The sequence below is a fragment of the Prinia subflava genome, chromosome 2, assembly GCF_021018805.1.
Source record: "Prinia subflava isolate CZ2003 ecotype Zambia chromosome 2, Cam_Psub_1.2, whole genome shotgun sequence".
In the NCBI taxonomy this organism is placed as follows: Eukaryota; Metazoa; Chordata; class Aves; order Passeriformes; family Cisticolidae; genus Prinia; species Prinia subflava.
The window spans coordinates 84,716,477-84,743,330 of record NC_086248.1 but is presented as its reverse complement, the minus strand read 5'-3'; the positions used below and the strand labels follow the sequence as shown (position 1 = coordinate 84,743,330).

Sequence of the window (26,854 nt, the reverse complement as noted above, 5' to 3'; positions counted from 1 at the left end):
CTTTCCACGGCAGCCTCTCCTCATCCTCCCTCTGGAGACCTCCACGTCACAAGCCAACCATGAGATGCAGCAACTCATTAACTCTGATTTACACAGACACAAGGCAGAGCTGAAATAACATTTATTTGGCTACATGACTTGCAGTAGTCTAAAGCAGGGGAAACAGCCTATAAGAAAGGTGGCATATTCAGTTTAGTAACCCTGGGATCATTCCTAACTACTACACGAATGTGAAAGTGCAGTTTTATTTCCTCAAGCTATTTTCTGGGAGTTATGACAATGAGCAGAGCAGAGATTTGTCAAAGGTCATGGAGGATATTAGTAGCAGAGCTGAGAATAAAACCGTAGGGTAGGGTTTCCAAAACTTTCTTCCACCTGCATAAAATGAAATGGAAGAAGAGGCAGTGTCCCTATTTCAATTAAAAAGTCTTTCCTGCTGCTCTCTGACAAAACTGCTGACATCAGAGCTGAAAAATACAGCTTGGGAGCACTATTATTTGCACGAAGGGAAGTTTATTTTGCCATCTACTGTGACTTCTACTAAAAGGAGGAAATGACATGACTAAAGGAAATGTTGAAGCCTTTTTGAAGATACAAGAGTTACGCCTTGCTCTAAAAGTAAAGCTGAATTGAAACACTTTAGGGTTAATCCTCCAGAAAGCAACAGAATCAGTTCAGCCCAAGAACCCACCCACCAATCTCACCTCCTGCTCACAACCCAGAGACTCTCTCAGTCCTGAGCCTGGATTCAAAAGAAAGTTGCAGGGACTGGAAATAACAGTGTCACATATTCACCAAATGAAACGTGGTGATGAACCCGATCTGCCACACGTCTGGCTTTGCTGCACATCAGTGCCACATCAAAATCCCCCCATCAGAGCAGAGATGAGCCACCAGCCCTGTTTCTCTTGGAGCACAGCTCCCCTGTCCAGCCTTGCTACAGGAAATACCTCCAACTGTTTAAGCAGCAGTGCTCCAAGTCCTCCAACACTGACTTGAGCAGTTCTGAACTAACCCAGAAGGAAATGGTGAATGCCTGCATTTGCTTATGCACAAAAGCTACCACAGAACTATTCTATACAAACTACACCATCCAGATGACTGTAATATATATTAACAATCAAAATACAGGCATTCTTAATGCAAGATCACTCTAAGAATAGTGACATCCCCAGGATGAATGAATTTATGTCACAATGCCTCAACAGTTCAAAACTAAGTAATTTAAAACTCTGCCAATGCAGTTTAAAGACAGGCATCACAATTTTCAAATGTTTAAGAGTCTGAACAAACTCTTAAACCAGCATACAGGGCAAAATATTTTACATTGATATTAATAAGCCCTTTTTATCTTATGTCTGCTTTTTATACACACATTTCTGGTTTTAGAATAGTTTCATTTTCACTACCTCCACAAGACAAAGCAACTCTTTTCCCCATTAGTGTTGTGGGAGAGGGGAGGGGGGATGTTAATTGCTATTATTTATTTAATTTTATTATCTGGTCACCATTTTAAACTTAGGAGACTATCCAGATTTGGATGCAGTTTAATGACTAATTGTTTTCTCAGACTAGTTTAGCCTATTTCAAGCAAGAGAGCACAGGAACTCTCAGTTTCTTAATATAACTCAACATTTAATGACACGCTTCATCAAATACTACATACTGATATACAATCAGCTTGTTACAATTTAAGAATGTTGCAGGGATTTTCACTTGCTTAATAAAAGAGATGTCAAAATTTAAAAAAAAAATCTGTATTCAGCAACTGTGCTTTAATTTTACTCAAAGATCAGACTGTCCAAAGAAGATCAAGCAGGCCAGAAGTCTGCCTTTCTTTAATTTTGTTCATGACCCTCCACAAGACAAATGCACTTTAAAGGTATGAACGTTTCTTGTTGACATCTTAAGGCTCTTGACAGGATACAAAGTTTAAACAGTCCAAATTTTCAGAAACAGCCTCCTAAGCTCCAAAACCCCTGTTTTACTTCTATGCTGTTAACCCTACAAGCCAGTTTCCCAAGCATCCACAGTCTTCCAGGAAGAAGGCGGCAGACCAAGCTTGCATGTCTAGCACAGAAACAGAGACTGATGATGTCTCTCACTTTGTTCAAAACCAAAAGAAAAAAAAAGAACTGAAAGAAGAAACAGTACAGTGTGAGGAGAAATTGCACTCTAAGTCAGAGCAAAGGCTGTGTGCAAAGGGCTGATGAAAAGGGAAAAACCATGCCCAGTGATGCAACGTGCATAGAGAAAATTGCCTCACAGCAAGGCAGGGAGGTAGCTCCATGGCCCATTGAGCAGAGGACTGAAGGGACTCAGTAAGACACATCTTGGGACAGCAAGGTGAAGTGGATGCTGGTGCGGAGGCAATGCCTAGAGGTGAGCTCCAGCCTGATGCCAATCCCATTTCACACAGTGAGCCAGCCAGGGAAGCACAGCCCTATGGCCCTCCTCCCCTGGGAAGGCATTTCAGAGCAAAGAGCCTGGCCCATCTCCTTTCCTAACTGCCCTGAGAGACAGGTTTGGGCCAGGAGGAGCAGCTTTCCCCAGCAGCCAGAGATAATGGCAATTAACAGAGAGCCTGTCCTCTAGCGCAGCGCCGCTGGGGCGGGAGAGCTGCAGAGGGTTAAGGCGCGGGGCAGGGTCCAGCTGCAGCGCAGTGGGCAGATGAGGTCAGGGTGCAGCACAGAGTGGCCATTGTGCAGCACGCTGTGGCTGCAGCTTCTGCTTGAGCGGGTCCCACCTCTGTCCCCGGTGTGGCACCGTGACAGCGCTGGGGCCGCAGGGCGGGAGGCCCACAGCTGCTGCCAGCAGAGCGGGGAGGCACACGCAGCAAACCAGCAGCAGCCTCTGCTCCTGAGGAGGCAGAGCAATCCAGCAAGGCCTTTTCAGAGCACAGGCTGAATTAAAGGAGGGGGATCGGCTACCCCCAAAGGCAATGTGCTTACACAGGCCAGATGTGAATGCCCAGCACAGCCCCAGACACAGCTCAGTAGAAAGGCTGACGCTTTCAGTGTTTTCTCAAGCCAACAGCTCTGTGCACCTTCAGGCTTAAACATCACAGCCCAGTGCCCTGTGCCTTAGAAAAATCCTGCACCCAGGAGAACAATGCTTCATGCCCATGTGGCAGGCCACGAGCAAGCAGGGCCATGGCTCCTGTCCTTTCACCAGCACAGTGATGAGTTTTCTAAAGGAGCAAAGCCAGGTCTGCCATCCCAATAAGTTCAGGAGAATAACAAGGGAAAAAAAAATCAAGCTAATTTGTAGGTTGATTTTGGACTGGGTTTTTTAATTCCTTGGCACTGAGAAGTGCTGTTAGGACATGGGCATCATCTCTTAGCCCTGCAGTACAAAAACTGTACAGAAAACAAAATAAGTCCCAGGCTCCTCCTTACTGCTTTTAAGCTGAAGCAACTCCAGTTGACACTAACCCCCATCCAGGCTCAGGCTCCCAGGCAAACATGACTTAAACTGGCAGACAAACCAGGAGGCAAAGCTTTCCTAGCAGGCACCTGAGGGTACTCTGCATTTGCACCACCAGAGATGCCCTGTGCCAGGGGATCACCCACTGTCAGGGCCCAGGGGTACAAAGCCATTACCCAGAGCATCCTTGTATCAGACACAAGCTCCCTGCCCAGCCCCTGAAGCAGCACAGCAACTGGAAGGCTGTAGTACAGCCACAGCTTTAAGTTACTGTTATCATCAGTCACAGTCTCCAGACTTCTCCATCAGAAGTTTAACAGCCTCACAGCATTTTAAAATACAGGCCAACACAAATGGTTTGGCCAAGAGTCCCCTCCTATAGAAACAAACCCCAGCATCCAAACACTAAGCTGTGGTGATACTGTGGAACATCCTGAAAAGCCTCTTTAACTCTTTTGAAAGTTATTTCTAGTTGATATTCAATTGAATTACTCATTCATGCTTTTTTTGCCTCATTTATCCTTAGTCCATCTGAAGTTCCTTCAAAACATCAACACTCTTAACATTGTCATAAAGGGCTCCTATCTCTACTAAGATGGGAGTCTCAGTTATCCAGACAACACCTCTGACAGCAAGGGCCAAAAATCCACAGCCTCCACACAGTGCAAACACTGACAGCTCAGTGCATCTGGACAGCAAAGGACATGCTGATTATTAAGTGATCACTGAGAACAAATTCAAATTTTAAAAAAAAGCCAGGCAAGGCATTACCAAAAAAGATGGACTGCAAGGACTTGCATTGGTCCACTCAGCAAACAGTGGACCATGAAAACCCAAACAAAATAATTCCTGTGGTCACCGAAATCCTTTCCAACATGGTATCATTAATCACCTCGTTTTGTGCACTGCTGGGAAGGGCTCAGCTATCACTGCTGATGAGAAATGGGTGAGAGCCTACAGCAAATAGAAATAGGCAAAACAGCAAGTCAGTCCCACCAGTAACTGCTCTCTAAATAAGCACAGCCCAGCTGCACTGCAGGCCAGAAAGGCGATGTGCAAGTGATCACTGCAGAGTGGCACCAGGCTCCTGGGCCTGCTCAATGCCTGCTACAGAAGAGAGTGAGCTGAAGTCTGGCCAGCAAGGTCTGCCACCTGGCAGAACATCTGAATTCCCGCTATTCCCAAGGCCCAGAGAACAGATTGAATTATTCAAATTACAGGCTGCTTTTTGAAGTTTTCCCTGCATATCACACTAGAGCCACAGCTAACATAAACACAGCTACCTACTCACACAGTTGTGGTCTAAGCAAACAGACTGTCTGCCTGTCTGTAGGTGAGTCTGGTTTTCTACTGATCCTCTGTCTCTTTTGTGGCATGCAGTTCCCAGATATACTCTGGACCTGTACAAAAGCCCTGTCCCTTTAGGAACAGATAAAACAGGCCATATTTGCCCTGGTACTTTTACCACCAGCCCTTTGATTGGAAACTGGGGATGGAGAAAGTGAACACTGTGGAACATCTCTGGCTCAGCAGCCGCGTTCCCTGCTGGTCTGGCAGAGTCTGAGTCTGCTGATCTGCAGGGTACATCAGATGGTTCATCTATTCACTCCATGCCAACCCCAAATCCCTCACTGAGACTTGGAAAAAATGTAAAGCTCCATTTGTGCAGGAAATAGACCTGACCAAAAACTCCAGCACCTGAGGAGTAACAAAAATGTAAAGAAAGGGCAGGATTCATTAATTCCCCATCACTCATCTGCAGATGCCAAAGCTACCAAAGTTCAAATGTTGAGCTTACCCCTCCTGCTCATTGGAGTCTGTGAAAGGAGGAGGGGACTGGGGGGTCTAGTTTCGCAGCTGGCAGGCATGGTAGCAGCTCCTGAGAAAAAGCTTACAAAGCTTTTAATTCAGGGCGACCAACGTGACTGCTTCCTCCCTTCCTTCCTGGCCTTGGCTCCAAAGCTGTCCACAGGGAATGTCCAGTCTAGTCTAACATATGATCTGATGTCTCTATAGTTTATCTCACTTCTAACTGAGGCCTTGGCTTGGACACGACACCAAAGCCCTCCCTCCTCACAGACTTTTGCTTCAGGCAGAGCTAGGGCAGAAGGCACACTGCCTCCTGCAGCTTCATCCTGTTACCCTCATCACTGCTGCTGCAGCACATGGGACATGGCAGTGCTGGGGGCTTGAAACAAGCAGCCCCACACTCTTCCACCCTTTGCTGTTTAAATGTTGTCCCCAAGTGCCCCAAGAAAGGGTTAAGACATCAACACAAGTCAGGCAATAGAGTAAACACAGTTCCCCTTTAAGCAGGGAGATACAGAGAGAGCTCTGAAAATCACAGAGCTGTATATTCTGGGAAAGAAGAAGAAAAATACTAAAATCACTGAAAGTTACTAACTCCTGTCAGCTGTGACATTACAGAGACATGGAGAGGAAGAGAGTCCACAGATGGCTGCTCCAAACCCAGAGGACACAGGGTTAAAAATGTGTGCCTTTACACTACCCTCGGGTAACTGAAAAAACTACAAGACATTCCAAATGCTCTGTGCATGCCACAGGGCCTTGTGCACACCAGCAACAAAGTGAACAGCCAAGCATGTGGAACACCAGATTTCCAGAAGAGACTGCATGCTTCCACAGGTTTGCCACATGAAAGGATAGATGTGTGTGTGGAGGGCAAAAGGAAAAAATAGGCCAAAACAACCAGCTCAAAATGGTTTCAAATCTAGATTTTTAAGCCCATTTCTTCCTAGTTTTGACAAAACCAGAATATTTTAGATGTTCATTTGAAGTATTTGTGTTTAAAAGTAAAAATTCTTGGACTTAGATGCTTGTTTGTTAGTTCAAAACCCTGCTCTAAAGTTAGCACAAGGAACTTTTCAGGAGGTATAAAACCCACACAAAATCTATGTAGTCCACCAGAGAAAATATTCAGTGGAGATCAGTGGGTTTCTCTGAGGAGAACCTGGAATACATACCTTTTTTAGCCAGATTTTTAGCCAGAGGATTAATCTTAGTGGAGCTTCTCAAAAATAGAGCAACATGAGATATACTCATTGCACTAAATGAAGAAAGGATTTGTCAGTGGCCTGGATCTTCACGATAGGAACCTCAAAAGGTGGCTCTGAATTGCCTCCCACGCTCTCCAGCTGAGTGCAAAGAACATCACCCTGCGGGAACCCTTGCCTTGGGTTCATCTGGTGCTGCTGGGAGCACTCACAAGTGGAACTTCAAGCAGAAAACACATGACGCCACATCTTCAGATGAGAACTTGGATTCATGGACAGTGGGGAAACTTTGAAAAAGCCAAAAGCAGACTGACTACATAAACAGCTTTGGAAAGCCAAAACAAGCCTGTCTTAAAGAAGCAAGCATCGCAAGCCATGGGGCTTGCTTAGGCTCTGAACACAGGGCAACAGAGTCCCTCTCCTCCTCCCAAGACACACACATGTATCACATCTGCACTGCAAAACCTTTGAGCATATTCTCCTTTCACATGACTACGCGTGTTTGGGAAATCTCATGTGTTGGCATGAACACATGAAAAGAAACAAATACTACATTACAAACTGGAGACCAGAAGATGATTAACAAACCTGAGACAGCATTTTTGCCTACAAATAGACATCCGTGAATTGGGAGTAGTAGAACACGAACCACCACAGAGAGAAATGACAACATAAGCCAACTGTTCCCACATTCCCCACCCAATCACCTACTTGTCCCCCTGCTCCTCTTCCCCACTGAACCTCACTTACACACCAGTGACAAGGGAACATGCTGAAGCAGCTAGCCAGCTAAGAGGATACAGGCCTCTTACTCCAGGGAGCTAATCCATTTATGCAGAACATAACTAATGACTGCACTTGGAGACTGCTCTCCCATGCCCACATGCAGCAGGGCCTGCCCACACGTGCCTCTCAGCACAACACTGCACAGCACACAGGGTCTTGCTCAGGTGGTGCTTGAGTGTTGAAACTCAGAACTTGTGATGGAGTTCGACCTACCAATTTGGACAGGGCTGGCCTAGGCCTGTACCCATGTGAACAGCTTCCAAATACTTCAGAGGAGCCGGGATCTCCTGCCTGGTGCATTGTCCTTCCTCTTAAGCAAGAAGTTCCCTTAAGCAGAGCTCCCTTCAGCGCTACTGCTCAGCACTAGCAGATTCTGATACCATTTTGCATCCCTTCATTCACATCCTCACAGGTGCAAATGGCTTGAGATGGTGTAAAGCTGGTCCAGGGAACCATCCCCAGTGCAAGAAACAAAACCAATTCAGCAATCAGTGTTTCTCCCTGGACACTCCACTGAGCTGAGTGAGCTTCAGCATCTCTACTTGTCCATGGGTACCAGCACAGGATACACATCACTTCTGCCAACTTTTTGAAACTCCCCTATGTGAGGACACTGAGGCATCATCAGAGCCAGAAGCAGATCACTGCCCTTCCAAACAGCTGTTAGCAGAGCACAGCAACCCTCAGAGCTGTGCATGAAGCACTTGTTGGAGAACTGCTGCCCTCAAGTATGCCACTCCATTGTCTGCATCAAGATCCACTTTCCAAAGAGTTGGAAATAAACCATCAGCTCAGTAGCTTGCAAGATCCATATCAGAGCCTGTATAACACATCAGTGTTCATAACACATGCATCGCTTTTAATGCACAAATCATAGCAGGGTTTCCTTCCTTCAGCTCAGGATTTTGGCCCATCTCATGCTTACAAAACGGTCATGCCCTAGGACCAAGAGGGCTCCCTTCACTTACCACACTATAGAAGGGAAAAAGTTCAGATTAACTCATTAAAAAGAAACCAGAATGTCTCAAGGCCAAGTTCATTACGATCCTCTGTGCAGAGAAAAGTTGATAACAAAAGCAAAGTTCACACTCATTTATATGAGTAGTTTTGAGGATGTTTGAATGATTTGGATGCTTGCATCTGGAAAGCAATGAACCAGTGCCTCAGCTCAGTACAGACTTTCACACAGTGGACTGAGCAACATAGGCAAGTCTCATAGTTGCAGCAGTACTTACAGCTGCTTTCTACCTCTAAGCCTACCAGCAGCCCCATCGTGAGACAGCAATACGGCTTTTTTTCAGCTTCTTGTGGTTTACTGTTTCACTCAGCTCTAGAGAGAGTCCTTAGGCTGTTTAGCACAACTGCCCTTCCTAAGAGTCTGCAAAACGCAAATGGGACGAACTAGCACAGAAAAAATGCCTGTCACACTTCTTGTAGCAGTCAGGCTTGAGTAGAACATTGGTGTACTATAAAAGTAAAGAGACAACAATGCTAAAATAGTTGTACTTTAAATCTTCCTGCTTTGAAAATATTTTCCAAGAACACCGCTTTCAGTGCTCATAATTGCACTCATTCTGCTAACAGTAATTAGAAACTAATAGGGTTGGTTACACTATTCAGAGGATGACAAGAAATTATATTAAGTTGAAAATTAGTTAAGAGCTTGATTGGATAGCACACCAAACACAGTACTACAGTCAAAATAAACATACCATGAACTCACTGTGCTATTTCCACCAGAGCTCTGAACAAAGCTCTGCAGCTTAGACTAAGACTCACTTTAAAGTATGATCAATATCCACTCTTATCATCCAGCCAGGTACACCATGTTCTTGTACCAGGTTTGCCTGCCTGTTCAGCACATACAGTAAACAGCAGCAGTAACAAACTTTGCTGAGCAAACTCAGAGCTATGCCCCGACCTATGGTGGTTCTCCCAGCTGCAAGCCACATCACCTGAAACATAACAAGGAACAGGTTTACAGAAGTGAGAAAAATCAGACATCTGACTAGCTCTACTTTAAAGATATTTCTGCCTATACTAGGAATTACACAGATCTACTAGATTTGAAATTTGGAAAAAGTTTTTTTTAAAAACTGTTCCTTGTTTCTCAATCATAGTATGCCTACATACCATCACGGCAGAGCCTACAGGATTGTTTGATGAGTCTCTGAAGCCACAGACAAGAACAGGGAATTTCTAAAGCCTTCACAGGTAGACAAATTTTTATTTTGTTTATGCTGTCAAAAAGAGCATGCATACAATAAGATTGCAAAGTAACTTGCAAAGCATTTTAGGGTTTTATACTTTGTACAGCAGATCAACCTGTTTTCTCCATAATCAAACATGTGACAGTGAAATTACAGCTTGCAAGCATATGCCAGGAGTTTAAAGCACAAGCATGTTTTTGAATTAAAAATACAGCTTTTTCTAGTGACTTCATTTACAATGAGTTTCTAACTCTCTACACAAAGCTCAGTTTTCCAAATTCATTCCTATGAAAACTGCTTTGCATAAGCAGCTGAAGTCCAGCAGAAAACCAAAAAGATTGTTTGCAGTAAGGAAAACCAACAAGTTTCACAGGGTTTCTCTTAAGTGTCTTCATTGGTGTTTTATTTTCAATTTACCTGTGGCCCCCAGGACACCTGTGTTTTTGGAACTTTAATTTAGAAAAAGCGCTGTTAAATGGTTTTTTGGCTGGAAGAGGGCGGGTTTGTCTCTCCCTTACTGGTCATCATTTCTTCAAAACAAATTTCAGCTCAGCAAGAGGCGTATCTGGGCTCACAGCTCTGGAAAACAGCAGGGAGTTTTACAAAGGAACCTGCCCTGATTTAACTCAGTCTCCATCCACACGAGAAGTAGATGGCTCTGTTGAGTGCCTCCTCCTGAGAGATGAGCCGTGGACCAATGCCCAAAACCCCCACTGACATCAACAGGCTGAAAGAAAGCGCCAGCAGAGCCCAGCAGTGCGGTTCTCATGTGATCCAACAATGGAGAGGTTATTCAGAGCTAAGGCAGAAAATCAGAGCTAAACTCCAGCCCACGCCAAGGACAGCTGTGTTGTTGACAGCCAGGCTGGCTATTCCACCACTCCAAAGCTTGTCTCAAATACAGCATTTCCTAGAGTGTTTACTCTACTCACAGGCTTGGCCTTAAAAGCTCAGCCAGCTTCTGCCTATTGAGCAGCTAATGGCCACTGCGTTTTCAAGTCTCAGGCATGCCCTGGACAAACTGCTGGCCCTCCGTGTGGTGACAAGCTGGAGCACAAACGCCTGGCATTCAAAGTTAATCAGCACCATCACATGACTGCCCTGTTCCTGCTGTTACCACACTCACCACCGCCTCCCTCCTTCCTTCTCACTCCTGGGCAGTTCCCCATGGGAGACTGCAGGGCGCAAAGCACACCTGTGTCACCTCTCAGGCTCCAGTGCCAGCCGTGCTGGGCAGGGAAGGTGTTCTGATCCACAGATACACAGCTAAGCAATGCCAGGGAAAAGCTAAGGAAAACCAAGCTCTTGTTTTTCATTCCTTGCTGCCATCTCTTCTGTACAGTGCTTTCAGTAAGCCTTTAACCATCTGAATTCTAAGCAATTGCAGCCCCTGTTATCTTGTGGCTGCTGAATTCTAAGGGAATTCAATGCTTAGTGGTGGTAAAGAAGAAACAAAGAGAAAAAAAGCCCCTAATCTAGCTCTACTGCTTATTTCAGCTTCTTAACCCATACAAAGTCAGAAAAGCAAGCAGAAAACTGCCACCACCATCATATGCCCTCTGGACTATATGAGGAATAACCAGATTGGTTCTAAATAGCCATTCACCCTCTCCAACTTCCTCAAGCTACTTCCCTGGCCCTCCAAAGAACTAAAGTGTAAGGCTCTCTCCTTTTCAGAGGTTGCTACCACAAGCAAAAGATGCAACTTATTAAGCCTGAAAAGAAATCCATTCATCTGCAGACCAAATACAAGTTGGGCAGTGACAGCATATGGTGGAGCCGCCTGCAGACTCCTTCTCCCCCAGGCAAGGATGAGATATTTGTATCACAACCAGCCACATGCTGAGGGAGGAGTGGGCAGGGAGAGGTATCTGGCCAACTCCACAGCTACACTGGGACCCAACCCAGGCAGCCCCTCTAGTCCAGACACACCAAGTCAGGGGGAGGTGAGGACAACCCAGCCCTGTTACAGAAGAGGAGAGCACTATAGAGAAAAGTCCTAACCTTCACTTCCAAGCAGCATCTCCAAGCTGGTGCTTTGGAAAAATATACACAGGTTGCAGCAAAACTTCTTAATCTGTCAGGCTCTTGAGATTATTTGGGCTGAACTCAGGGATTGGGAAACAACATGCCAACATTATCCTTCTGCACGGTAGTGTGTCAAAACAAGAAAATATCCTTCAGAAAAACTTATTTGTAAAGGACCTGCAGAAGTCAACACACAAGAGATAGAACAGTGATATGTTGCAGGATGGCCGCCCTTGGGGATCCAATCCAGCACCCATTCTGTGACTGCTGCTCACCCCACATCTAATCACATTTTAACCAGTTGTGGTGTTGCTGCAGTTAGGAGCTCTCAGTTTTGCTGAGTGATGTTTCCTGTGGCCAGCTGGCAGCCCACCATAAAACACTGCCAACAGATATGGGAGACTGGGCTTTTCCTTCTGTTAGTTCAGTAGGAATCATTCTGTGTGGTGCTCTGTGTGGAGCAAAACACCAGAGGTCAAAACCCCAACCTTGTCCATCCACATGCAGAGCTTCTGGCAGACACTTCCAGCTGGAAGTGCTTTACCTCCTTCCTGATTTGCTCCTCCCAGTCCTGCCTAACCATCAAGAGTTCAAGTCCTGCACAGCATCACCAGCATCACTCAGGACTTCTCCCTCAGTCACATCCCAAGGCCACATGCCAGTGGTGCCCATATGCCCATTTGATCTCCTCTCTTTGGACTGCAGCCAAAGACTCAGCTCTAGTCTAATACCTTTTTACCAGGCTTTAGAGCTTTAAGGAAAAAAAAAGAAAGACAGCAGGGTTGGGAAGGTAGCCAGCAAGCCTGCCAATCTAAATGATAAGCCCTTGGCTTTAACCTCAGTCTCACAGTTTTCTGCCACTGGTGCCAGGTGCTATTATTGTCCCTTTGGGAATCTTAATACAACAAAAATACTCTCTAACTCTGTCTCCACCATTCTTAACCTTCCTGTTCCACAGGTCTCTACTGCCTCTCAAACTTCGGCCACATTAAATTTCCTTCCCTCATCTTCCTTTTGTTCAACCAAGCTCTCTGGTGTTCTCCAAATGACCCTGACCAACCTAATCCCTGCTTTTTTTCAAATTCACAGCAGCACCTCAAGGAACCACATTTCAGATGTCTCAGCATATATTCTAGTCATTGGCTCCCACTCCCTTGGTAATCCAGATGGATATATTCACCAGCATTCCAGCTTCTAGGAAAAGGCAGCAAAATTACACAGCCACATACCCCAGGAAAAAAGAGACCAATAAGTATTTCCAGACAGAAGCTCATTTCTCCACCCCTCTTATGAACTGTTGCTCCTATGCACGCTACAAAACCAGAACAAAAAATGCACTGAGACAAAACAAGGAGGGAAAACATCAAGGGAGAAGAACAGAGGCATTTGGCTCTAGGAATGGACACCACATTCTGTGCCAGGGCTCACACAACAGTGGAAGAGATGCAAAGAGTTGTGTGCTCAGAATGAAAGCCTGCTAGTAGCACGCCTGAAAGGTGAACACAGTATTAACAGATGCCACAGGGCAAGGCAGAACTGGAGTGTGCTTGCAATAAAATGAATTCTGAATTCCAGCAATGCACAGAGAACAAAGATCCTTGTGAAGAAGGATCCTGTTGACCTACAGGCTGTATAACTTCCAGAAGGCCTTTGCAACCTCAACCATTCTGTGAGAATGCTCTAATCTCTGGTAGATTGGTTGATGCTGAGAGTTTAGGAATAGGACTAGATTATCCTGCCTGCCTTGCCTTTGGCATTTTCAAGCTGGCAGCAAGATGAAATTTACCATTGGTGAAAAGAAGACATAGTCAACTTACTTGCCTCTTTCAGGAAGAAATCATTATGCTTTCTAAGAAGCAGCTAGGCCAAGTTCTACATGGGTTACTGCTCTCTCATATTCCAATTCATCCAGCTGCAGCTGCACACACACACTTCCTAATGTTTCTGCATGAATTAGATAACCATCCAGGGAACACTTATGAGACACAGAGAGAGGTATCTGCTGCCTGGCAGAGTCACAATCACCTCCTTGGGGCTAGGTGGAGTTCCTCAAGCTTTCCCCTGCTATTGAGTCTCTCTACCTCCCAAACAGCACATTTGCTCCCCATCCTCCCTCTCTCCACTCCTGTCAGACTATCAATGTCTGACATCAGCAAACTGGACATCAGCTGGCTGGCACTGAGCCAGTCTTTACAACAGGGATCAAACCACAGGAGAACATCTCCTTAGCCCCTCCAAAGATGCAAAGAACACAAGACCTGTACCATGCCCCATCTCCCACTCATGTGGTACGTGTCCAGAGTCCCAGAGCCTCCCACCATGGAAGTACATCCTTGCAGGTGAGCAGACCAGATAACGTCATCGATCATGTTCAGCCCCAAACCTCCTCATGCTAGGACTGCCTTGCAGCAGCCACACATACCATTTGTTTGCTGGCCACTTCAGTGCCAAACACTGTCAGGGTTGAGATAGACAGGCACTTCTGTGCTGGAAGAACAGCTGCTGCAGCGTATTTCTGGGGGTGAAAAATTAAAGCAAAATTGCTGGAGATTACCAGAAGCAGAATTTCTCATTCTGTACTGATGCAATCAGTTTCTGCAACACTTTCTTTACTATGTTGCTTCAACAAGCCCACGGACAAAGAACTGCTATGGCCCAACTTCCCACACCTGAGAGACAAGTTCTGGTACTGGGGCCCTTAAGCCTTGGTGTAAGCCATTACACTCAGCACAGGCCCCTGAACTCCACTCAGTCACTCTGGAGGGCGAGGCCCAGGGCAGAGACTGTGCTGAAACTACCACCAGCACCAGCAGTAGACTTTCTGGCACCCTCTCGCCACTCTTCTTCTGAGAGAAGCTCAGATGGGCAAACAGATGGTAACAATTTTCAGGAACTGAAAAGGCCTGGATTCAAACGGGAGGCCAAGAGGTGAAAAGGACTCATGAGCTCACACGTGGAAGCTATCTGGAAGCTATTTGTCAAGTCCTGGAGAGACAGGCAAGGGCAAAGCCCAGCTGTGCTAAGGATATGGAAATCTCACCCTGGAGCCATTAGCAGCCCAAAGCCCAGACCCCAGTGCACCAGGGTCACACAGCGGCTCCTTGGTCACGTGTGGCGAGTGCTGCTCTGCAGCCTCTGTGCAACCAGTATTGACTCAAAGAAAGTTTTTGGTGCTGATCATCCCACCAGTGCTCAGTCCAACCAAAATGCCAGTATTGAAACACACAGCAGAAGAAAGATGGTCTTGATATTACACAGCTAAGCCAAAATCAGGACTCTCATCAGGCACTATACCCAGGCCATTCCAGTGTCAAGATAAAGATCCACTCATCTGTCTTGCACTGAGACTAGTCACCCACAGTCACCCACCAAAGGCGGTGCAGAGCCTGCAATGAACAATCCAAATGTTAGCACAGGATGCATTTTTCTCTTCTCTGATAGCCTTTTTCATCCTAACATCTCAATGCATTTCAAAGAATGCACTAAGCCTCCAAAGAAAATGGTATTGACACTCCGTGGAGGAAGCCAAATAAAGAGCAGCTGAGATCACTTGGCTTTTTCAGCCTGAAGGAGACTGAAAGGAGACCTCATTGCAGTTTAGAACTTCCTTAAGAGGGGAAGCAGAGGGGCAGGCACTGCTCTCTTCTCTGTGGTGACCAGTGACAAGACCTAAGGAAAGCCTGAAGCTGTGTCAAAGGAGATTTGGGTTGGATATAAGAAAAGGTTCTTCACCCAGAGGGTAGTTGGGCACTGTAAGAGGCTCCCCAGGTTAGTGGTCATGGCTGCAACCCTGCCAAAGTTCAAAATGCATCTGGACAATGCTCTCAGGCACATGGTGTGATTCTTGGAGCTGTCCTGTTCAGGGCCAGGAGTTGGACTTGTGGGTCCCTTCCAACTCACGGTATTCTATGAATTTCTGATTCTGTGTATTCATACAAGCAGGCAAACCACAGCAGAAAGCTCTGAGCAAGTCATGAAACCTATCTAATCACTTTGCAGCATACCTGGAAATATACCCATGTACCCAGACTTTCTGCCTTGTACTTCAAAATTATGCTTTCCATATCAGCCACCTACCCACACGAAGAATTTGGACTGCTTGTTGTACCACCCCAAGGCTGCTCTCCCTCCAAGAGATCTCTCTCACTGCATATACTCTGACTTCATGAGCTTGTCTAAGTAAATTTCAAGGGTGCTCCTGGCAGTGGCACTGAATAGCACAGGAGGATCCTTTATTTCCTCTCTGTTTACACAATATGCCAAGACCAATTAGTACCCTGGGAATGAGCTCAGCCGCTCCAAGAAGTCTTTGTGACACCCTGGACTTCCTTATGCCTCAGGTGAACCTGGTGCCTTCACCTTGAACGAAAGGATGTCCCTGCTGTTCTTGACCTTGTGCTCTCAGCACTGCCAAAAAAGCCAGCTATGCCAAAGTGGCAGCAGCCATGCAGGGTGGCAGCAGGCTTCATTAAACAGCAACTGGTTGGCAGCAGAGCCTGCGTGCAACGATGTGTCTGTGCAGGGACCATGACCAAGGGGTGCTGGGAGAGGGCACTCACTGCAGCAGCGCGAGTGTCTGCACAGGCCAGCGCATTTCTGCCCAATTAAGGGAAAGAATAGAAGCCTTCTGAGCTAATTTTTTAGTCCTTTGGAGGATTGAAGAAAAGCGTGCATTGAAATGTCCTCACTCGGCCTCAACAGGGAGACACTGGGTGGCCAGCTGACCAGCCAAGGTGGGAAATACATCTGCCAACAGTCCAAACTCATGTTTGAAACACAAAAACGCTGAATTACTGCACCCTGTGAAGCTGGAAAGGCATAGCCTGGCATCTAACCAAAAAAGGGCTTTCTAAACCTGCTCCTGGTACAGCCTTCCCTGCTGCAGGAGGCTGAACTGAAAGGCATGGATGATGGAGATTTCCATTTATTCACAGGCTAAGAAAAGACAGCTATCCCCTAACTTCTTAAAAGAACTCTGATTGCCCCCAACCCACTTGTCTCCCAAATTTGCTCCTCCTTTTTACCAAAGGGCACCAAATCACTGGAATACAGGGAGACATTTGGACACCACCTGCCACTGACCCATGGGAGAAATCAAAACCTTGTTAAACATCCCAAGACAGAGCCACTCTACACCACAACTCTCTGGACCAATATTCCATCACCATCCAACATTAACAGAATTCAATGCAAAGCACTTGGCATCTCTTCATCCACCCTTGAGTTACCCATACCACATCACACCCCTGAAGTGTCTTCTTATCTCATAACATTTGCTTCAGGCCCAAATTCATCTTACGTGATACTCTGTCATATGTCAGCTGCACAGAGCTGCAGGAATGGGAAGTAAGGCTCAGGGATAAGAGTGAAAGCCACATCTGCTGCTCAAAAAACATGTCCAGCTGATAAACTTTTCAGCTGCACCCTCATGGGCAAGCACATGACAGCAATGTTAACAATCACAAAGCAAGAGCAGCTCTAAGTTTGGAGCCCAGATGAAGCCTTAGAGGAGCCTGCTTAATATTAACATTCCTCATATGCATTGTTTACCTGACTAAGAAACACATGATGCTACACATTACCCAGGCCATTAATAGGAGCCATTTTTGTTAGAAAATGGAAACGGATCAAAAAACAAACACCCTGGTCCCATTTTATAAGTGAGGAATGGAGGTCCTGAATGATTTTCATAGGAGAAATAAGTACAGGTAGCAAGCAAAGACTCATCATAAAGCTTCAAGATGTTACTGGCTGAAAGTTAACCACTTAAAACTATAAAAATAATAAAAATGAAAAATACAATATTCATGCTGCATCTCACTTTGCATGGGTGTGTCATGTCGTGTTGTGACCTCAGTTCACTTTCCTTCAAATTAAATCCACCAGCTGACTATCTTTTCTTTATAACATGGATTCCACAACCATGGAATGTTAATGACACCCACAGTAAAAACGTTATTTAAAAAACACACAGCCACCTCCACTCCAGATTTCAATTTCTTTTGCAAAAACCTTTGCCACAATTAATCCAGAAGTGTAGAGAGCAAATGGACAAGGAAGCCAATTATTCTCACAAGGTTTCCCCAAAAAAAAACAACAGTTTGGAAAGCTCATTTAAATTAGCCCCTAACCTTCATCAATACACTTCTAAACATAGGGCTGAAAGGAGCTTAAGGGAGAGCAGGCAGATGCTATGCCTGGGATCCAAATCAGAGAAATCACCTGGGCCAAAAGAAACATTTTCCCATTTACTCATGTGCACTCAGAAAAAATAGAAGGCTGGGCACCAGCTTAGCAGCTTTCTTCTTCTCTCATAAGGATGTGAGACTAATTAAAGTCTGTCAGTATCAGTAGATTTGGGTGATGTGAAATGCAAGACTGGGCCTTTTGAATGTTCTGTGAGCAGAAACTTGGCTAGAAGGTTGAAAAGGGGGTGAGGAAAACTGTACTGAAAACACAAGTCTCTGCATTATGTATTCATGGGATGTATGCTGCCAGCAGGACTGAGAAAAACCAACAATGTAATAGGGAAATAGAAATCTCACTTTTAGAGATCTTAGAAAATGAATATGTAGTCCTTTCTTTTAGTGGGTCCATCTTGTAGGCTTAAAGGAAGTGTTGCAAGCAAGGTTAAAACTAGTACATCCAACCAACCAGAAGCAGTGAAATTCTTTCCTAATGAGAGGAAATTCAGAACTGAAAATAATTGGTTTTAACTTACTGCAATGTACCAGGGCCAGCAGATGTCTGCAGATATCCTTTTAAACTGACACTACACAGTGCAAATAGAAAAACAAATAATGAAGAGATGAAGAGATGTGAAAAACTAACTCTACAGCAAGGCCCTTTGAAAGAGAGGCACCAGATGGGAACAGCACAGGGCAGCCTTCCCATTTCCCAGGCTCTGCAGAGACGAGGCAAACTTCTAGCATTTCCACACTTCGGTCCCAGGCCAAACTAAAGTCCTGCAAAATCAAGAGTAACTGCATCTAGAGCAAACTGTAAACAGTTTATAAAGTGTTAAGAATTTAAAAAGCACTCTTTCACATTGCTATAAAACTCCTAGGAGATATAAAGAGATCTAGGCCCTAGGAGTTCAACAAGTGTGGAAATTCCTATCACCATCAAGTCGACAACCACTCTCACCAAAGGCTGTTTTTAAACATCCTAAGCAGTTGATTTTTTTTTTGAGTAAGTGATATGGTCAGATCATGGAAGCAGTGGTAACTTGACGAAAGCAAATGCCAGTGAATTTGTTCCTGTGCCATGCAATGAACTGGACAGCACAAGTGCTGCCTTCCTCATGTGTAGCAAGAGAACAGCCCAGCTGTAGCAGGAGCCACCCAAGAAGCAGTGCCTTTACCTCTCAGGACGGGTATTTACACTTACCCCAATTTATTCCAGACAGCAGAAGTACCCTGAAGGTATGCCTCTGAAGACATGACCACAAGAAGCAACCTATGAATTTGCTGATCCTTGCCTCAATAACCCTTTTCTGTCTTTCCTTACCATGCCTTTTTTCCAAGCCATGCTGCTTTCCTCACGTGAACTTCTGCCTTACCTGCTGCATTTTTTCCAGGTCAAGGCTGGGCCTGCTGACCTTATCCCCATATCCTTGTCGGTGTCTCTTACAAGGCATGACCTGCTCAAGGCCTGCCCCAACGCTGGTGAAGATTAAAGGTCCGGAGGCCGGGCTGCGCCCCAGGGGCTGGAGTCTCTCGGGAGGGGAGGCACTGAAGAGCACGGGGCTGGGGCTGGCGTGGAGGCCGTCGCGCTGCTCCGCCGCGGGCCGGAAGGACATGGCGCACAGGTTCTTCACCTCCTCGTCACTGGAGGACGCGTTGCTGCCGTCGCTGCAGCAGGCGAGCCGGCTGACCTGCGACCACTTGCGCTTCTCCGCCGCAAACTCCCGGTTGATGCGCTCCAGCTCCTCCTCCGAGCTGTGGCGGTCAAGGCCGGCATGGAAGAGGGCCCGAACCTTGCAGCATTGGTTCTCCTGGTTCTGGAGCTGGTTGGTGGCCAGAGGAGTCAGGGTACAATTCCGTCTTCTCTCTAGTGGGAGGAGGAGATTGAGAAGTGGCAGAGCAGATCTGTCTCCCACAGCCTAATAAATGGGGCCGTTTTCTCCTGACCTGTTGTTTCCATCTCCTCCCAAGGAAACTTCAGAGCTGTTTCCCCACCTCTCCTTCCCCAGATGAAACACACCCCAGCTGAATGCTTCCCTTTGGAAGTTTCCAGACCTTTGTTCAGACCAGACTGCTAGAGGTCATCTCCTTTCAAACCATAACCTGGAAGTTTGTTTCCAAAGAAAGAACACAGATCTGTCACCCACCTCACCTCCTCAAGGTGGAGAAGACATGGGCTTACAAATGTGTTGCTAGGCACTTGCTTCAGGCCAAAAAAATTAACTTCTAGAGACCAGTTCTCAGGGCAGAAGAGCCAAATAAGTTACACTGTTCCAAGTGTCACCTTTATGGCTCAAACAAATGAGATCTAGTTTCTAGAGGAAATAAAAGTCCTCTTTTGCAAGACTTGTCACACAAGAGAGCCTGAATTCAGCCACAAGCTAGGCAGGCTTTATCTCTTCTGCTGAGCTCTCTCTATGCTAAGCATATGGTGCAGGGATTTGAATCTTAACAGGACATGTCCTGTGGGTCAGGCATTGAACTTCTGCTGCCTCTGCATAAGAATCCACTTGAACTTGGGCACAGGGCACTAATGGCAAACTTAGCATAACTTGAGGGACTACAGAATTCACCTGCAGCTCTAAGCTACTTCATATCAAGTCCAAAACAACAGCAGAGCATCTGTATTTTCTCTATCAAAGACTCACTAGATGCAAGAATAGGGCTGCATAATACCATTCTAGGAGGAAGAGACAGAGATAATGAAGTAATGAGTCCAGGGGAATGAAGAAATCGAAGGTTAAAACTCAAAATAGCAAGGATGAGAAAATCCAGAACAAAGATGACACAAGAGCAAAAGCATGGAATAGAAGATAATTTTTTAGTCCCAGCTCTGTTGCTGGCACAATTGTGGACCATCTCTGCCCCAGGTCTGCAGCACCTTAACTGGGGACTTTAACATGTGGTTAGCAATGTCTGTTTCTGGTGGTAAAAATGCAACTGAAGTATCTGACAACACCAGCCTCTCCCTGTGAGGTCCCAAATGCTTCAAAGGGGACTGATTTAATGCATCTGATTGTGGTACACTGGGGACTGAGAAGGAGGCACTTGCAAGGGCACAAGTGAAAAGAAAAACTGACTTCAGCCGTAGCATCCCGGGATCCTTCTATCTTCATCCCTTTACCTCTGTCGATCTGGGCAAGTTCCTGATTCTCTCCCTCAGAGTCATCGCTGTCCTCATCACTTGGGGGATAGGAGATCTAGGGGAGAAGGAGAAAGAAAAGGCTTCATTGTGAACACTGAACATTGCCCTGCTGCTGCCCAAGCCACTTCCCCCACCCTCCCCCTCTCATATCCTGCAGGCACCCACCCCACGTAACCGCACACACCCAGCCATGGCACCTTCCTGTACACACATCCTCATCTCCCCATCTCCCTGCGCATCCTCTTACTTTCAGCAACACAGAACACACAGCCCACTGCTGCTTCCACCACGCTGCACTGCCAACTCTTTCCCAAATACAATGGACATATCCTGCCTTTCACTTCCCAGACATGTAGCTTACAACCATCATGGCCTACCACATCCACATCACGTGGACAACCGAATCTCCAAAATCTCCACTGCCAAGATAAAGACACATCCTGTCAACAGCACTCTCCTCTTGCAAGGCACCCACAAATGGAAGTGGCACGTTAGCTTTGGCCATCCTGTGTATGTACCCACACTTCCCCTTTGAAGTGCACACACAATCCACCACAGAACAGACTCACCTTGCCTTCCCTACAGGACAACCCTGATGTATTTAATAGAAATAAAAGAAACATGATTTCACAGAAACACAGACAATACTGTTATGCCATCCCCTCCAGGAGATAATTTACAGTACCCCTGGACACCTTTGAATGCTCAAAGAGTAACAAGAATTCACATATTTTTATCAATATCAAGACTTTCCAGGAACATTTGCTCTGCGTCAGCCAATGGACTTCAAGCCACTTACTCACTCAAAATATATCTAACATTGAACAAACCTGGTAGCTGCCTCTTGAGAGGATTGAGAGATCTGAAACCAAGCTTTTATAGGTCAGATAGATCACAATGCTTCTGAGTTTCCTACACAGAGGAAATCCTACCTACCTTGTTACTAAAGTGACTTTTGTTCAGCTGCATAAAGCCTACCTGGAAATTATTAGATCAAACCTCTGAGCTACACAGCTTAGAATGTGTCTCTGGCAGCAGACAAAACCAAATGAGTCAAAGGAAAATGCAATACTTAAAAGAAACCTTTATAAGAAACAGTTCTGGAATAACATGATCATGGCAAGGATGAACTTGATTATTCCCTACACCTTTTTTTCAGAATAACAAACATGGCCATCATTCTTAGCTGCCTCAAAATACTTGCTCACAACAGAATCCAGCGGTGATGCATCGCAAAAAGGTCACATGCTATGTTTCCATTTTACACGTTTGATGTGCTATGCTTGACTTTTATGGAAGAAGAGGCAAGCATGCAGACATTGCCCTGATTTGGACCCATTTTACCTCCACCACCCCGGGGAGATGTCTTTGTAGTGTTTCAGCCACCCAGAGACACAAAGGAGCAGCTACACTGAACCAGGTGTCTATGAATGACACACTGCTGATGCAGAGAAACAATAGTTGAGAAATTCTGATTGATACTGAATTTGATAGCTATTAAATCAACACACCTATTTTGTGACCATCCTCCAGGATTGTGTTTTATTCCCCTCAAAAGCATGTTGACACCATTTTTTCTCTCCTTCTTTAAAGCTACCTTTTGTCCTTCTGTATTTGTGCTGCCCTTTGAGAAATCAAAATATATTTTCCTTCCTTGCTAATCTTTAAACTACATTCTCAAGTGTCAAAAGATGAATTGGGAAATTTCAGATTTACCCCCACTGTGGATATTCCTGAAGTAAATGCAGGACCTTGTTTCTCCTTCTACAACTACAATTTTCTTGTATGTGTTCACACACACGCATCATTTAATAAAGGCAGCTGGCACTGAGGAACACTGCCAAACACAGAGACCTCCAGTTGTCCCCAGAGCAGGTATAATACCTTGTTTGTGCCATGGCAGTTCACAGAGGGGACAGCGGACACTGAGGTGCCATTGTGTAGCTGCTGTACAGACAGACAGAGGTCCTGTCTCCATTACAAAAGCTAAGGCTCCCATTCTAACTCGAGAGGTACTGACCTTAGTCTGTGGCTCATTCCCACAAAAACCTTTCATTTGGACATGGCAGGGTTTTCAGTGAGGTTTAGCAGCTCTGCGTGGGAAACCTAGCAGCTTCAGTTTCTGTACAATGTGAATGTCAATAAACGGCATGGCACTGCTTCCACAAAAAAGCCAGTGACATCTAGCACATGCAGGTCAAACAGCTACTGCACAATGTCACTGGCTTGAGATGCTTAAGATAGGAGATGGATTTGAGTCAATGACTGATATCTGAAGGTCCTCAGTTTCCAAAATATTCACTGTTCTCTGTGCAAGTGCAATTTTGCCAGCCCTTGGCTTCATATGGGTAATTCTCCTCTACTGAGCCCTCCTCTGTCCTTCTGGCAACCAAAGACCACCTCACTTGTGAGTTGTGTTAAACACTTTGTTTGTTAGAGGCTTTCTTCAGAGCACCTCAAAGAACAATCTTTCAAACAAGAGACTCTAGCTTTCATATTCCCCAACAGAGAACCATCATTCATAGTAGGCTAACCATTAATATTGCAGAGCTGAAATATTTTACCTGGAACTCCTTTCCACAATACCTCACACAGGCAAAGATTAATGGAAGATCAAAAAATCTCCGTCTGTCTAGATAACAAGATTTTGCAAAAACTAAAGATCTGTGGAATCAAAGACTAATAGAGATAAATATTATCTCCCTTGACTCTTCCCAGGCTTCAACAGTAACCTTTTCCTAAATATTAAAAAATATTTCACTAAACACAGCAGTACTGTCTTCAGGCCTCCAGCCTCCCTTGTACAGTTCTTGTCATATATTAGCCACAGATTTACTTTTGTCCAAGGCAGTACAGCCCAAATTTCCTAAGAAATTTAGAATTGTGGCACTGCTGTAGTAGAAAATTTGAAAACTCCATGTCAAAAGTCTCACCAGATCATGGTTTCATTCACAGCACATCGACTGCAGAACTGTTTAGACTGAAAGACACCTCTTTCAGTGTCTTGACTACTGGTATCACAATAGGCCAAGCTCTTGCTCAAGCTGGAATAACTAGAAAAGTTGCCAGGACTGTGCCAAACACACTCTCTGCCTTAACATGCAAAATTGAAGAGAATAAAATAAGATCTTCACATAGATGTGTGAATTTTTATAAGCTATAGCACAAAAGAAGCCAAAAACCAAAGGACAGATGGCCATCCACCCTTCAGTCTTTCTTCAGTAAATGCATCAGAAAACAGCCTCGTGTTGATGAGGATCTCAGTGTTACACCTGGGTCCTTCAGCTCTAGCACGTGACATGCCTTCAGTCAGGATAATCCTTCTGTGCCAGACAGAAACATAAACTAACTTCCCCATGCATTTCATTTTTCATGCATTTCATTTTTCATCCATCTCTAGTAAGGAAATATGGGTTGGTGAAAAATAACCAAATGGTATTTAACGAAAACTTAAGAGTAAAGCTTACACTTCTGAGGGAGTTTTAACATGAAAGACAAACTAGGAGACACAAGAAAAAACTAGAGACAGAAAAATGTGTCTCTCATCACACTGCTGCTTGTCAACTCAGTAATAAACTGCAGCTGAAATTGCCCAGGACCTAAAGGGTCACATTATCCTCAAAGTCTAAAGCTCTGAAATACATCAGACAACAAAAAATTCCCACTATACTGAAGTGCAGTTCCTCTTGGTTTGGCTTCTCCTGCTATCATACAATCAAAAGCAATGACATTAAGAATCATCTGTGAACCTACAAAAGATAAGAAATCTCATTTCTAAGGCAAAATAAAACTCTCCCAACAGGCTTCACTTGAAGGCTGCATTGTCCTAAAAACCCAAAACACCGACAGCATAGTTTGGTGCAGTGGAGGTATATTCATGAGGAAGAGATAATACAAAGATACAACTGACCACAGGCAACCCCTTGTTCCCAGCTTGAACGAAGAATGCACTCAGGCTGGAGGGCATCATTCCCAATCTTCCTCTGGGAGCGAGGGAGGGAGGGAAGGAAGGAGGGATTTTACCTCCAGGGAGGTGGTTTCTCTGGCAGAGGCCAATACTGCCTGTGCTGCACATATAAGGCTGTTTGTGACACAGGCTTGGTCACTTCAGGCCAACTACTCCAGGGAATCTCTGCAACTAAGCGAAGTCCCTTCCAAAAGCCCTGGAAAGAGACTTTGCTGAGTTGGTCTCGCACCCTGGTTACTGGCACAAATCAGAAAGCAATGGATGAGCTCAAAAATGACTACTGGTATCTCTGTGATGGGGAACTGATTTCCATTTCTTCAGACTGGAGAAATGAAACCAGTACTCACCTCCACCCTGCCACACTGCCTACAGACCAGCTGCTACAGACATGGGCGACCTACAGTAGCACAGGGCTCTGCTGCTGGCTCTTCTCCATTTCCATTGCTTGGCTTTAGCAAAAACATTTCAATAAATTTCCCTAGTGTTATTTTTCCAGGTCAACAACTGGTACAGTTGCCATGGGACACTGCCTGATCTTGAATGAGGGAGGTGCCATCCTGCCAATTAGAGAAACTGAATTAGAGAGAGTTGGAAAACAAGGTAGATGAGACGCTGAAAGGCAGTTTTGAGCCATGGAACATTAGAAAGAAGGAAGGAATGAGTCAAACAGACCTTCAAATTAACGTGTAACTCCTTTCCCAAGATCTGATTTGATTTTGAGAGATATTCAGTATTACAGGGAGAATTTACGCTAGTACAACAGGCTGGTTCTCTCCTCAACAAAAGTTGCCAAGTTGAAGTTCAGTTCAATCTTCCAACATCCACACATGAAATGTGACTGCCTAGGCTATATCTGGGGTTTACAGCTAGGGTCCTTCAACAGCTAAACTCTAAGCAAGAACCATTCTGGTTTGGAAAAGCTTTTCTAGACTATTTTTTCTATGCTACTATGTTCCTTCTTAATTTTCACAGTAGGTCTGCCTTCTGTTCCCCATTTCCCCTCAAATGGCTGCAGTTCAAACCCAGGGCTCATAACCCTTGGACATGGTCCTGCTTGAGAGAGCAGCTGTCTGGGCAAATGAAAGCAGGGATGGGCCAGTGGGACACAGCACTCCCTGAGGCCCTTGTTTTCTGAGCCCTACCCATGCCACGGACAGCAAAATTCCTGTCGCAGGAACGCCATCTTCTGCATGACCCAAGAGTGTATTAATTGCCAGTGGTTTCACAGATGTGGGGGAAGCAGAGAGTCACTCTACATAGCCAAATCTGCAATGGTTTAACAATACAGTTATTATTTCTGTTCAGTGTTCACCATTCTCATACACTGCCAAACATGGTGACTGGCAACTCTCAGGATGCAAGTGGTGGCAGTCATTAACCAAAGAACAAGGAAACCAAGCTTCTATTCTGAGGGACAATGACTGAGCTGCATCTCCAGAAGCATGGGCTTAACCTGGGTTACCTAGATCTTGAAACGAAAGCACAAGGCTTACACAGAAAAATGAGGATATGAGTGGTGCATGGGTATGACGAGGCACATGCTTGGACCTCTTACCATTTTAAATCCTCTCCCTCACCCACCTGCACTTCCACAAATACAACTGTGTGTTTTGACCTTACTGTGTACAGCTCCTGGAAAGAACTGTGGACAATCTGACTAGAACTAAAGTGGAGATACACTACCCTAGTCCTGGGGATCCTCATCTGCAAGTGGAATAAACCAGAGGACCCTATGGAGACAAGTGCAGTGGGGCTGGCATCAGCCCTGGAAAAGGGTTGTTGTTTTGACTGGTCAAAACATGGTTCAGGCCAACACAGCTGACTTCCTGCACTCTCTCATCTGCCCCACATCAATTCTCTTTGCAGCAGTCAGAGGGACCAAGCCTCTTTTTCAAAGTCTTCCCCTGCTCCTGCTCTTCCCAGGGCTAAGATGAGATGCTTTTGCAGGAGGAGACTAAAGATAAAAACACCAGGGAGTTTGCAAAATGAAAACCAACCAAATAAAATACCCCAAGAAACTCAGTAAGTTCCAATGCTTTACCATTAATCCAGAAAAGTATGTATACACCACCAGTGAGCCTATGGTGCTTGAA

General features: G+C 45.3%; 1 protein-coding gene across 3 annotated transcripts in view; it reads right to left on the bottom strand.

Moving 5' to 3' along the window:
* Window positions 1–26,854, bottom strand: part of LOC134547184 (uncharacterized) — a 60,285-nt gene that overhangs the window by 20,179 nt on the left and 13,252 nt on the right. For all 3 annotated transcript variants that reach the window (XM_063390843.1, XM_063390844.1, XM_063390845.1), the window contains exons 2-3: window positions 20,774–20,849; window positions 19,026–19,516 (exon numbers count right to left, since the gene is read on the bottom strand). In XM_063390843.1, coding sequence (XP_063246913.1) covers window positions 19,026–19,516; window positions 20,774–20,849 — 567 coding nt within the window. The remainder of the gene's footprint in view (window positions 1–19,025; window positions 19,517–20,773; window positions 20,850–26,854) is intronic.